Source organism: Talpa occidentalis, unplaced genomic scaffold, assembly GCF_014898055.3.
Source record: "Talpa occidentalis isolate TD23 unplaced genomic scaffold, MPIMG_talOcc4v2.1 talOcc4.17, whole genome shotgun sequence".
Taxonomy (NCBI): domain Eukaryota; kingdom Metazoa; phylum Chordata; class Mammalia; order Eulipotyphla; family Talpidae; genus Talpa; species Talpa occidentalis.
In genome coordinates this window covers 56,300,779-56,312,868 of record NW_023601754.1, presented here as the reverse complement: position 1 = coordinate 56,312,868, position 12,090 = coordinate 56,300,779, and the positions used below count along the sequence as shown (strand labels likewise).

At 63.2% G+C, this 12,090-nt stretch overlaps 1 protein-coding gene across 1 annotated transcript; it reads left to right on the top strand.

The window, feature by feature from the left end:
• Nucleotides 1–904: 904 nt before the first annotated feature.
• Nucleotides 905–10,295, top strand: RPS6KA4 (ribosomal protein S6 kinase A4). Its single transcript, XM_037517646.2, has 17 exons — nt 905–1,021; nt 1,125–1,196; nt 1,811–2,029; nt 2,121–2,236; nt 2,760–2,867; nt 3,089–3,169; nt 3,240–3,343; nt 3,448–3,598; nt 6,120–6,284; nt 7,812–7,940; nt 8,091–8,224; nt 8,302–8,395; nt 8,689–8,862; nt 8,943–9,137; nt 9,360–9,519; nt 9,686–9,849; nt 10,102–10,295. The coding sequence occupies exons 1-17, from the start codon at nt 967–969 to the stop codon at nt 10,273–10,275; spliced, it is 2,295 nt and encodes a 764-aa protein (XP_037373543.1). The 5' UTR covers nt 905–966; the 3' UTR covers nt 10,276–10,295.
• Nucleotides 10,296–12,090: the final 1,795 nt, after the last annotated feature.

The following is a 12,090-nucleotide window of genomic DNA, read 5'->3' as shown; positions in this document are numbered from 1 at the left end:
CTGGGGTGAGGGTGGGGGTGTTGGGGGGGAGGGGGGCGATGGTGGCTCAGGTGCTTTTACAGACCCCCTGCCACAGGGTTGGGTGCTGGCATGGCTCCAGCGCCCCCTGTAGGTGCTCCCTGGGTAGGGGCCCCCAGAGACAAGGCTTGGTCTTCAGGGTGCCCCAGTCCCCAGGCGCTACCCTTCTCCAGCCTAGAAGGGTAGTGGCCCTGGCTGGTGGCCCTGGGTGCAGACAGGGGCCGGGCTGGGCTGGTGAGGTAGGGAACCAGTCTCTCTCTTAGCCTGCCCAGCACCAGGACCGGTGGGTCACCCCGGGCTGGCAGTAGCCGGGCGAGGTGGCTGTGAGGCTGCAGGCTGCTCACCTGTCAAGGGGCCTTACCGGTCCCCTCATTTGCCGGGTCAGGAGTGGTCAAGAAGGAGCGAGTGGATTGTGATTTTCACGAGGTCCCTCACTTTTGCTGGTGGCTAAGAATGGAACAGAGCTGCTTGGCTGGCACCCTGGAGGGAAGGGCTCTAAAGTGTGTGGGCGCCCCTCCCCAGCTTGGGGCACAGGCTGGGGAGCCTCATCACCCGGGCTTGGGCAGGCATCCTGGGGCAGGCACCTGGCCTGGGCACGGACCCCCTCCAGAGGCTCCCCCTAACCCACAGACCCCAGGCACGGCTCCCAGGGTGCTCCCAGGTCTCCAGGAGGGTCGTGCGTACCGGGTCCTCGAACACGCAGCCTTGGCGCGCGCCCCAGCGCGCGGGAGACCCGGCGCCCCGCCCGCCCGCGCCCCCGCCGCCCGGCGCTGTCACGTTCCAGCCGCCTGACTCAGGCCGCGCGGGGCGGGGAGCCGGGAGGCGGCGCCGGCGCCCGCCTCGGCCCCGGAGGCGGCACCAGGAAGCGCCCGCCCCGGCCGGAGCCGCCATGTAACCGGCGCCGCCCGGAGCCGGAGCCGAGCCGCGCGGGCCCCGCGAGCGCGCGCCATGGGGGACGAGGACGAGGACGAGGGCTGCGCGGTGGAGCTGCGGATCACCGAAGGTGGGGCGGGGGCGGCCGGGCGCGCGGGGCCGGGTCCTGGCTGCCCCGGCCGGGCCGGGAGGGGTCGGGACTGGCCGGGCTCATTGGCCCCCGATGCCCACAGCCAACCTGACCGGGCACGAGGAGAAGGTGAGCGTGGAAAACTTCGAGCTGCTCAAGGTGCTGGGCACAGGAGGTGAGGACCCCCAGCCGCCCGCAGCTGTCCCAGGACCCAGCGCGGGCCGGGCCTGGGCCAGCCAGGCCATGCCCCCCACCCCTTCCCGGCACATCCCGCCTTGCCCGCCCCGCCTTGCCCTGCCGGGGTTTGCATGCACAGTGCCAGGGCAGCTCCACTTTGATCGCGCCTCCTTGCGAGGTCCTAGGGGATTTGCCAACACCCTCGGGGGCTTGCAGCCCTCCCAAGTGATTCGCACAGCTCCTCCCCTCGGCGCCGCCCGCCCAATAGCACATCCCTCCCCGTCTGTCCAGCAGCACCTCCGCTTCCCCACCGTGGATTTGCATCCTCTCCAAACGATCTGCTCTTTGGCACGTTTGCACAAGCCCCGCCCCGACCCGTGCTGCAGACCTCCGGGAGTTGGTGCCCCCCCCACCCCGCCTGTGCTGCTTGCCTGGTGTTGCTGAGCACCCTCCCGGGCGTGCACGCCTTTCCCAGCTTGTTGCACAGTTGCCTCTCACCCCAGCTCCTTTCTCCAGTTTGCACACCTTCAGGGTGGGCATCAACCCCTCCTCTGCCACTCTGCACCCCCCTCCTGCTCACGGCCCACCCTCGCCCACTCGCTGCTCCCACAGCCTACGGGAAGGTGTTCCTGGTGCGGAAGGCGGGCGGGCACGACGCAGGGAAGCTGTATGCCATGAAGGTGCTGCGCAAGGCGGCCCTGGTGCAGCGCGCCAAGACGCAGGAGCACACGCGCACGGAGCGCTCGGTGCTGGAGCTGGTGCGCCAGGCGCCCTTCCTGGTAACGCTGCATTACGCCTTCCAGACCGATGCCAAACTGCACCTCATCCTGGGTAAGGGCCGGCGCGCGCCCACCTCGGGGGCCAGGGAAGCAGGTGAGGCTGCTCGGAGGGGCTGCTGCCTAACCTGCCCTCCACCTCTCAGACTATGTGAATGGTGGAGAGATGTTCACCCACCTGTACCAGCGCCAGCACTTCAAGGAGGCCGAGGTGCGCGTGTATGGGGGCGAGATTGTGCTGGCCCTGGAACACCTGCACAAGGTGGGTGGGGCAGGGCCCTGGGAGGCTGGAGCTGGGCCTTATCAGAGCCTCCATGCGTGGCAGCCTTGGGGCTCTCCTTGGGCTTCCAGGGGTGGTGGTGGGGGGTGGTGGTGACAGCCATGGGGACTGGAGCTGTTTCCCCGGGCCTCCTGGAAGGGAGGCGTGGGTGCTGCCTGGTGGGGTCCCCCCACCTCCCCCAAGGGGCTTTCCTCTCACAGGGAACTCTGGGCTGCCTCCTGGGCCGCATTCACAGAACTTCCTCAAATGGAGACCTCACGCCTTGGCGCCACAGGCCTCCTTGAATCGGGGCTCTTTACACAGGCTTTCCTTTCTCTGGGACCTTGGGGCCTGCTCCCCTGGGGCAGCCTGTGGGGGTCCCCCTTTCTTGCTTTTACACCTTAATGGCCCAGTTGCACCCAGGAGCCGTTCCTGGTCTGGAGATGGCCTCCTGAGCAGCCGGGTCAGAGGCATAGCTGCAGCTGGGCTGGGCAGGGAGCCTCAGTGTCCCCTTTGCTCCCGCCAGCTGGGCATCATCTACCGGGACCTGAAGCTGGAGAACGTGCTGCTCGACTCTGACGGCCACATCGTCCTCACAGACTTCGGGCTCAGCAAGGAGTTCCTCACGGAGGAGGTGCGTGATGGGCCGTGATGGGCTGTCTCCCCGTCCCGTGCCCCTCCCCCGGGTTTTCTTCTTCCGGCTCCTGCTCTGTGCCTGGCTCTTCCTCTTGCGGGGGGCTGGGAGGGGGCACAGAGGCCCTGCCTTGGGGGAGCTCCTTGCTCTAATAAGTCCAGGGAGTCCTCCGCTGAGCCTGGGGGCTGCCGGTGTCCACACGGCTCCTCTCACCCTCCCAGAAAGAGCGGACCTTCTCCTTCTGTGGCACCATCGAGTACATGGCTCCTGAAATCATCCGCAGCAAGTCGGGGCATGGCAAGGTCGGTGGTCAGGGGAGTGAGGGGTGGGTGCCGGCTGGGCTGCGGGCGCTCACCGGCTCTGCCCTGGCAGGCAGTGGACTGGTGGAGCCTGGGCATCCTGCTCTTTGAGCTGCTGACGGGGGCCTCGCCCTTCACGCTGGAGGGCGAGAGGAACACGCAGGCGGAAGTGTCCCGGTGAGCGGGGCTGGACGCGGAGGGCGGCCAGGGGCCACAGGGCCTGCCTGGGCAGGGCTGTGGGGAGGGGCTCGCTGCCCCTGACGCCCCCCCAATCCTCCCAGACGGATCCTGAAGTGCTCCCCTCCCTTCCCCCCCCGGATTGGGCCTGTGGCGCAGGATCTGCTGCAGCGGCTACTTTGTAAGGACCCCAAGAAGCGGCTGGGTGCGGGGCCCCAGGGGGCACAGGAAGTCAAGAACCACCCCTTCTTCCAGGTGAGGCTCCTGGCTCCACCCCACATCTCTCTGTACATACCCAGGCTGAGACTGACCAGTTCCACCCATTTAGAAACTGCCCAGATAAAGGAAGCAGACGTCCCATCCACCTAGCAGCAAGCTGTGTTCCTGGGGGACAGCATTCTGGGCTCATCAACTGTCAGGGCCACAGGGACTTGAGAGTGGACCCCTCATTCCTGCCACCGGACAGGTTCAGAGAAGGGTGGTGGCCTGCCCCAAAACACACAGTAAATGGTGTAGCGCTGGGAACGACCCCAGGTCCCTGTGGGTACAAATCAGAACGGCTCTTAGTGTCCACCCAGGGTTCTGCTCTTTGTCCCTGGAAGGCCTCTGTGCCTATGATTCAGATGGACGTGCGCTCAGCCATGTGGGCTGCGTGTGCTTGCTGGGAGCGCACACAGTGGACAGTGAGGTGCAGAGGGAGCTCTGGCTCTCCAGAGACCTTGCGGCCGGGTGCCCTGCACAGCCAGCATCCTTGCCTACAGGACCCTGTAACAGGGAGCGTCTCTTCTGTGTCGGTCCTTTGCTGGTGCTATTTCATGGAGCCTCAAAGCTATCCTGATGCTCTCCATCTTTATAGAGGAGAAAACTGAGCTTCAGAGAGGTTAAGTAATCTGCCCAAGATCAGCCAGCCAGGAAGTGCTTGAGCTCAAATTTGAACCTAGGTCTGGGTGACTTGGGGGTCTGTGCTTTGAACTGAAGGTTCTGATCATGTGTGGGTATCAGATCTGTCACTTGTCTGACATTACAATAAAAGCACCCATTTCTGGGTACTTCCTGTGGTCAGACTCCGGGTGACCCTTGCTCCTTGAATCTTCCGAGTAAGGAAGTGCTAGGAAGGGCCTTGGGAGACACGTTCTCAGGATGCAGGCTCTGCAGTGAAGACATCCCTTTGCGGGGAAGTGGCTGAGCAGCATCCGTTTCCTTAAGGGAATTCTTCAGGCTCACCCCAGTGTACCCCGAGCACAGCTGAGCCCTGTATTGGGTTCTGGGAGTAGGTCGACCAGTCACATAGAAGACAGCCAAGGCCATCAAGGCCTGAGGCTCAGAAGGGTGCGCCCCTCAGTCCCCCTTCTCTCAAGACAGCCTCTTTGGTGGGAACAATGCTGAGGTTACTAGTGGCAAAACTGGGACCTCCAAAGTCTCGGTCAGGCCTCTTGGCTGCAAGTAAGAAAAAGCCCAACTCAGAATAGTGAGATGTGTGGAATGAAGAGAGTTTAGCTGCTAATAACAGAGACCAGAGTGAATAGTGGTCTAAGCCAGATGTTTATTTATCTCATGTCAAAGAAGACTGGAACTTTGGTGGAGGACAAGGGAAACGTGTGCACCTGTTGAGGTGTGAAGTTGTAACTCCCCAAATTACAGTTTTGTAAACAAATGGCAAATCAATAAAATTTGATAGAACAAAAATAAATAAGTGTAGAGTTTGGTTGGCCAGGGCTTGCTGCAGTGCCTTCCTTTAAAAAAAAAAAAAAATCTCTATTTTTAGCATGTAGCCTCCATCCCCAGGGTTGCCTCATGGGCCAAGATGATTGCTGGAGCTCTTGCCATCTAGTCTGCTGTCCAGAAGCAGAAGGCCCATAGTACACCTTTCCCTGGATTCCTACCTTTGCTTATAGCAATCGGCCACCCCTAACGATAAGGAAATTTATGAAAGAAATTTTCTTTTTTTTTTTTTTTTATAGAGGCATGCTTTATTTATTTGTTTGCTGGTTTGTTTGTTTGTTTTTTTGTTTATACATGCACTGGGTACAGTCAGAAGCGCGGGAGGGTGAGAGAATTCACCAGAGCCAGAGCGGGGAGCAGAGCAGGCAGAAGGACCGAAGTACACTGCTGAGGGTAGCAGTGGGCGGCAGGAGAGGTCTGCACGCCATGTGGGACCCTCCTCTGGTGGCCGGGGAGCAGCCGGGGATCGAACCGGCGCCGCAGAGGCCGCGGGCAGCTTCGCAACCCAGCACTCAACCGCTGCGCCACCGGGGAGGCCCTATGAAAGAAATTTTCATTGGGTGCATTGCTTCACGGAAAAAAGTTGGGTCTACGGTATCTAAGGAAGACAGGGAGAAGTGGATATTGGTGGGCAATGAACAAGCTCTCCACTGGCCTAAACGTAACAGGGCACATTCCAAGGAAAACTGATCTAACTGCAGGCCAGGCTGCATCCAGGTGCTGAATCTATGCCATCTATGCCATCAGGAATTTCTTTCTACTTTTCTGCACAGATAAAGTCTAAAGACTTTATATTTCGGTCCCGAGGGTGTCTTCAGCAGTACCACAAAGAGGTTTTTTCAATTCAATTCAGTGGAAGGGTGGTTTTCTAGGGGAAATGGCAATGGACTGTGTTAACAGAGGAGAGAACCAGAAGCCGGGGAGGCCGAAAGAAAAGCTTCCTTCCCCAAGTGCCAGAGACACCCTTGTCTCACTGAGGAGCTGCCCAGTGAGGGTGGCCTCCATGGAGCTAGGTTTCCGCTTCCTGCCCTTGACTGACCTCTCATTCCTTCAGGGTCTGGATTGGGCTGCTCTGGCTGCCAGGAAGATTCCAGCCCCATTCCGACCCCAGATCCGTTCAGAGCTGGATGTGGGCAACTTCGCAGAGGAATTTACTCGACTGGAGCCTGTCTACTCGCCCGCTGGCAGCCCCCCATCTGGGGACCCTCGCATTTTCCAGGTGAGTGAGAGCTTGGCCCTCATGGGCAGGGCCTCGCACTTACCTGCCCAGCCTCCCCACTCATGGGGTACCTGCGGTTGTTGTCATAGAGACCTCTGGGCGGGACATGTCTGGATGGCTCATGCCTTTGCATTTCATGTTAATTTCTATTCTGCTCTATCATGCCTCTTTATGGTCATGTGAAAATATTATTTTAAATTAGTCACTTGGCTACATGGACACCTGGGAAGAGATACCAAGTTAATATTATGGCTTCCCATGCCCCACAACAAACAATGTCACATTCCTGGGGATACGGGTACCCCCCACCCCCCCAGTTTTAGAGGCTTGGGCCTATTGGATAAATCCAAACCCAAATTCCTTTGCTCAGCACTCAAGGCCCTGCATGGTGTGGTCCTTGCTCTCAGCCCCTGCTATTGTCCACTTGGTGTTCTAGCAGCACTGATTAGAGGTTCCAGAGCATTCCACAGCACCTTTGCAAGTGCAGTTCCCTCCACCTGGATGGGGTGCCCTCTGCCCAGTTGCCCCCCTTGCAAGCTCCCAGGCATGTCAAGACTCCTTGTCCCCTGTGAAGTCTCCCCTGCTCCTCGGGCCCTGGGTTGCCATTCCCCTGGTGCTAGCCCTCGGTGAGCAGCTCCTCCTTCTGAGCAGTTTGTCAGGTGTATCCCGACGGCTGGACTGAGGCTGCCTCCCTGGACTGGAAGCTTCTGGAGGGTGGGGACTGTTTAGTTTCTGTGCCCAGCGTGGGGGTGTGGCTTGTAGGACATGGTCCGGAGATATTACGAAAGCAGGCTGGCATTGGGCGCGATGGATCAGCCCCTCTGTGGAGCTCTTCTGAGTGACAGCTCTGGGCTTGAACATTCCTCCAGTCCCGTCTCTAAATCCTAACGAGGAAGTTCTTTCTTGTGAATGATGGCTTCATGCATTCGTTCAATGGTTCCAAACCCTCTGTGGAGTGCCTACAATGTGCCAGGCACTGGGGACATATCAATGAACCTAAAAGACAAAAATCCTATCCGCCTGGAGCTTGCATACCAGCGCACAGTAGGGCTGCATTTTGGGAGGAAACACACATCGAGTTAAAATTCCCTTGAGGAATCCTTTGACTTGCTGGGATACGGAGCCTTAGGAACGATGAGGGATTTCCTCAATAGGCATCCCCTTCCCGCACCTTGCAGGGGAGGTCAACCTTTGATTTGAAGGTCTGTCCTCAGCAGACAGAGTTGAATCCTCACCAGCTATGTGTGATGCCCGGTCACAGGCCTTTCCTGTGCCAGGTGATGCCCTTGGCACTTTCGGGGTCACTGTGATGGGAAAGGCTGGTGGGGAGGCAGATATGGCCCCAAGTCGTCAGAACAGGTGGAAAAACACCCAAACATACTGCTAAAAGGAGGATGCCCACGCCCTCCGGTCCAGGGCCTCCCCCCTGCCCACCCTCTTCCCTGCCTTTCAGGGACTGCGGCTGCATCTCCAGTCCCCGAAGCCCAAGGCCCCCTGACACCCGCCCCCTCCCCGCTGCCCCCGCAGGGATACTCCTTCGTGGCGCCTTCCATCCTGTTTGACCGCAACAACGCGGTGATGATGGACGTGCTGGAAGCGCCGGGCACTGGGGACCGGCCAGGCCGGGCAGCCGTGGCCAGGAGCGCCATGATGCAGGTGGGTGGTGCCAGGGTGGGGAGAGGTTGGCTTGGGGGGGTCTGTGCTTGGGGCCGTGTCTAGGTGAGATTCGGAGTTTCTCCAGGAGGGGCGAGGCGTGGCCACGAGGCTCCCCGGTGGCACCGCTCACGGCCCCCCCTTCGCCCCCAGGACTCGCCCTTCTTCCAGCAGTACGAGCTGGACCTGCGGGAGCCCGCGCTGGGCCAGGGCAGCTTCTCCGTGTGTCGCCGCTGCCGCCAGCGCCAGAGCGGCCAGGAGTTCGCGGTCAAGATCCTCAGCCGCAGGTGGGGGGCCCGGGGTGCGCCCGGCGTGGCGGCGGGAGTCCGGGCGGCCGCTCTGACCCCCTCTGCCTCGCCCCCAGGCTGGAGGCGAACACGCAGCGCGAAGTGGCCGCCCTGCGGCTGTGCCAGTCGCACCCCAACGTGGTGAAGCTGCACGAGGTGCATCAAGACCAGGTGACGCCCTCCTGGCCCGGCAGAACGCGGGGCCGGGGGACAGGGGTGGGGGGGGGGGCCTGGGCCTGGGGCGGGCCCGAGGTGTGGTGGGAGCAGCCGAACGCCCCAGAGGAGACAGACTTCGGGACGCGTGGGGAGGGGCGGGGCGGGGTTTTGGGGTGGTCCAGGGGCGGACTCTGGATGGCGGTGGGGGGACCTGAGGCGGATCCCACGGGGAGTCTCGGGGTGCTGGAGCTTGAGCGGCGCCGGGTGGGCCGGCGGGCGGGCCGCGGTGACCGTGGCGCCCCCCGCAGCTGCACACCTACCTGGTCCTGGAGCTGCTGCGGGGCGGGGAGCTGCTGGAGCACATCCGCAAGAAGCGGCACTTCAGCGAGTCCGAGGCGAGCCAGATCCTGCGCAGCCTGGCGTCGGCCGTCAGCTTCATGCACGAGGAGGCGGGCGTGGTGCACCGCGACCTCAAGCCCGAGGTGCGCGCGGGGCCCGGGGGCGGGGGGGCGCGGGGGGGGCGCCGGGAGCCCGCGTCCGACCCGCGCCCCGCCGTCCCCAGAACATCCTGTACGCCGACGACGCGCCCGGGGCCCCGGTGAAGATCATCGACTTCGGGTTCGCGCGGCTGCGCCCCCAGAGCCCCGCGGGCCCCATGCAGACGCCCTGCTTCACGCTGCAGTACGCGGCCCCCGAGCTGCTGGCGCGCCAGGGCTACGACGAGTCCTGCGACCTCTGGAGCCTCGGGGTCATCCTGGTACGGGGGCGCCGCCGGGGTGGGGTCCGGGGCTAGGGGCGGGGTGCGGGGGATCTGGTGCGGGCGGCGGAGGCTGGGGCCAGGGCGCGTCCCCGGGTTTAGGGGAGTGGCAGGGGCTCCCGCGAAGGGGCCCCCGGAGTCGCCCTCGTGGCGAGCGCGCGCGCGCGGCTCCCCTCGCTGCGCGCAGCCCGCCGGCCTCACGCTCCGCCTCCCGCCCCCCAGTACATGATGCTGTCCGGGCAGGTCCCTTTCCAAGGGGCCTCGGGCCAGGGCGGGCAGAGCCAGGCGGCTGAGATCATGTGCAAGATCCGCGAGGGCCGCTTCTCCCTCGACGGCGAGGCCTGGCAGGGCGTGTCCGAGGAGGCCAAGGAGCTGGTCCGAGGTGCGGGGCGCTGGCGGGCACGGGCGGCGCTGGGCCGGGCGGGGGGCGTCCCGGGGCCGGGTGTGCTGGGTGGGGGGCTGGCCCGGGAGGGAAGCGGGGCGTTAGGCTCTCTGGGGCGCAGCTTCCACACACGAACCCCCCCTAACATTTCCCCGCTCTGCCCCAGGGCTCCTGACAGTGGACCCCGCCAAGCGGCTGAAACTCGAGGGGCTGCGGGCCAGCTCGTGGCTGCAGGACGGCAGCGCGCGCTCCTCGCCGCCGCTCCGGACGCCCGACGTGCTGGAGTCCTCGGGGCCCGCCGTGCGCTCGGGGCTCAACGCCACCTTCATGGTGAGGGGCGGGCCCGGGGCGGGGGCGGGGGGCGGGTCTCCGGGGGCGGTGTCCTGGAGCGGGGCAAGGTGAGGCGCGCCGGGTCCCCCCTTGGCCGGGAGGCGCCCCGAGCTCTCGGTGGGGGGGGGGCTGGAGCCGCGCCCGGCTGCTCTCGACCTGGGGGGGCGCGCGGGCGGCGGGTCTGGGGGGGCCCCAGCCGGGATCGGGGTGAGGTCCGGCGGAGCTGGGGCGTCACCTTCCCCTCCCCGCCAGGCGTTCAACCGCGGCAAGCGCGAGGGCTTCTTCCTGAAGAGCGTGGAGAACGCGCCGCTCGCCAAGCGCCGGAAGCTGAAGCTGCGGAGCGCGGCCGCCTCCCGCCGCGCGTCCCCCGCGCCCGCCGCCAAGGGCGCCCCCCGCCGCGCCAACGGGCCCCTGCCCCCCTCCTAGGCCCTCGCCGCGGGGACCCCGCGCCACGCGGGGGACCGTGACCGGGGAACCCCGCTCGCGGCCTCCAGCCCGCGGCAGCGCCCCGCCCGGTTCCCAGGCGCCGCTCCCCGCCCCCGCCCGACGCCCAGACAGAGCAGAAGTATTTTTATAAGCAGAGAATTTTTTATGTCTAACCAGATAGAGTTAGAGATGCAGGGAGGGAGGGGGCCGAGTGGGGCTTGGGGAGCCCGCTGCCCAGAGGCCGCCGCCTCTGGTGGAAGGCGCTGCTCCCAGGGGGCTGCCCCCCCCCCAGACGAAGGGCTCCTCCCCCATTTCTAAGCACTGAGTTGCCACAGGGAGAAACTGGGACCTCTCTCCCCGGCCTTCCTCCGAGGCCCTGCTCGGGAAGGGGCACCCCTCAAGCTGTCACTTTATGGACTGTTTGTGCAATTACGTCCACCAAAGACCTGTTTGGGGGGGGTTCAGGGGGAGCCCCTGAGGGACCCCCTGAAGCATTTCTGCCTCACTTTATATCACCTGCTTCTCCCCGGTTGGGGCTAAGGAAGGAAGTAGGCAACCCCCCAAAACGGGGAGGCCCCCTTCTCCACCCCCCACTTCGGCACAGTTGCCCCTGGCTGGGGGTGGCAGGGGGTTTGGGGGCCTGGGCTGGGCGTGCGGTCACTGCCTCAGCCCTTCAAGGCTGTGCCTTTGACTTTAAAATAAAAGTCCACCCAGTGCTGTGTGTGGCATCTGTGTGTGTGTGTGCACGCATGTGCGTGTGTGTATGTGTGTGCATGTGCATGTGTGCGTGTGTGTGTGCGTGTGTGTGCAGGGCAGAGGTCTTTGCAGATATATTTCCAGCCAGTGGGGCCTGGGGCCTCAGCAGGGAGGGACAGGGCAGACCCTCCTGGGATAGGAAGGTGACCTTTGCCTTTGGCCTTTGCCCAGTGGTAGGAGGGAGCAGCCACCTTGGGTGTGCGTCTGGACAGTTCTGCTAAGAATCGTTTGAGTCTCTTGTAGGTGATAGAAAGCCCAACCTAAACTTGCTTAAGCAGAACAGGACTTTTAGGCTCTGTATCTGCACAGTTCAGGGGTAGCTTCAGGCAAGACTTGAGCCAGAGGTCACCTGATGGGGACAGGCGTCCTAGTCTCACCTCTCTGGCCGGCCTGGTGGCTTGGTACTGCTACAGTCTGAAGGACACTGATTTTGGCCCCAGGATGGGTGTGGCTGCTCCAGGGGCTATTGACTGAAATCTGGGGATAAGGAGAGTCTTTGTTTTATATTCCCTAAGGAAGTCGTGACCAGGGGTGTGATGTGCTGATTGGCCTGGATTTGGACCTGAACTCCTCCCTGGAGGCACATTGGGTGGAGAGCAGAAGGGCCGGCCCTAGAGAGTTTAGCAGGACCAGAGAGGGAGGGAGAGCAACTACTCAGTGTGGACCTTAGGGTGGCGCCAGGAGCACCCCAGGCCTGTCTCAGGGAGTGTCAGGCTCCTGTGAGATCCCTGATGGGGTGGTTGTGTCCATAGGGCAGTTGTGGCCTGAGCGCCTTCTTAGGACCCCAGGTCAGGGCCATTTGTCCATGTACAGAGGATGCCGCCACCTGGGCCTGTTGGGGTACTACCCTAGGCTGTGTCTGGGCCTTCTCGCCCCATAGCTACCCCGTGGGGTCATCTTCTGGTGGATCTTCCACCAGGAGGTTTGCCTTTTAGAGGAGAAGGTACCTGGGGACCTGGGAGTTGGGGTGGGGTCTGAATCATGGCAAGGCCAGGCAGGCCTTGTGGACAGGGGGTGCTGGCTTGATTTGCACCATGGGTGCAGGGGCATTCAGCTGTG

Excerpts from the sequence above, each read along its gene's own strand:
- RPS6KA4 (XM_037517646.2), top strand. The coding sequence starts at position 967 with ATGGGGGACGAGGACGAGGACGAGGGCTGCGCGGTGGAGCTGCGGATC. Across the intron at positions 3,599-6,119 it reads AGAACCACCCCTTCTTCCAG|GGTCTGGATTGGGCTGCTCT; the intron begins GTGAGGCTCCTG and ends TCATTCCTTCAG. Across the intron at positions 7,941-8,090 it reads CCAGGAGCGCCATGATGCAG|GACTCGCCCTTCTTCCAGCA; the intron begins GTGGGTGGTGCC and ends CTTCGCCCCCAG.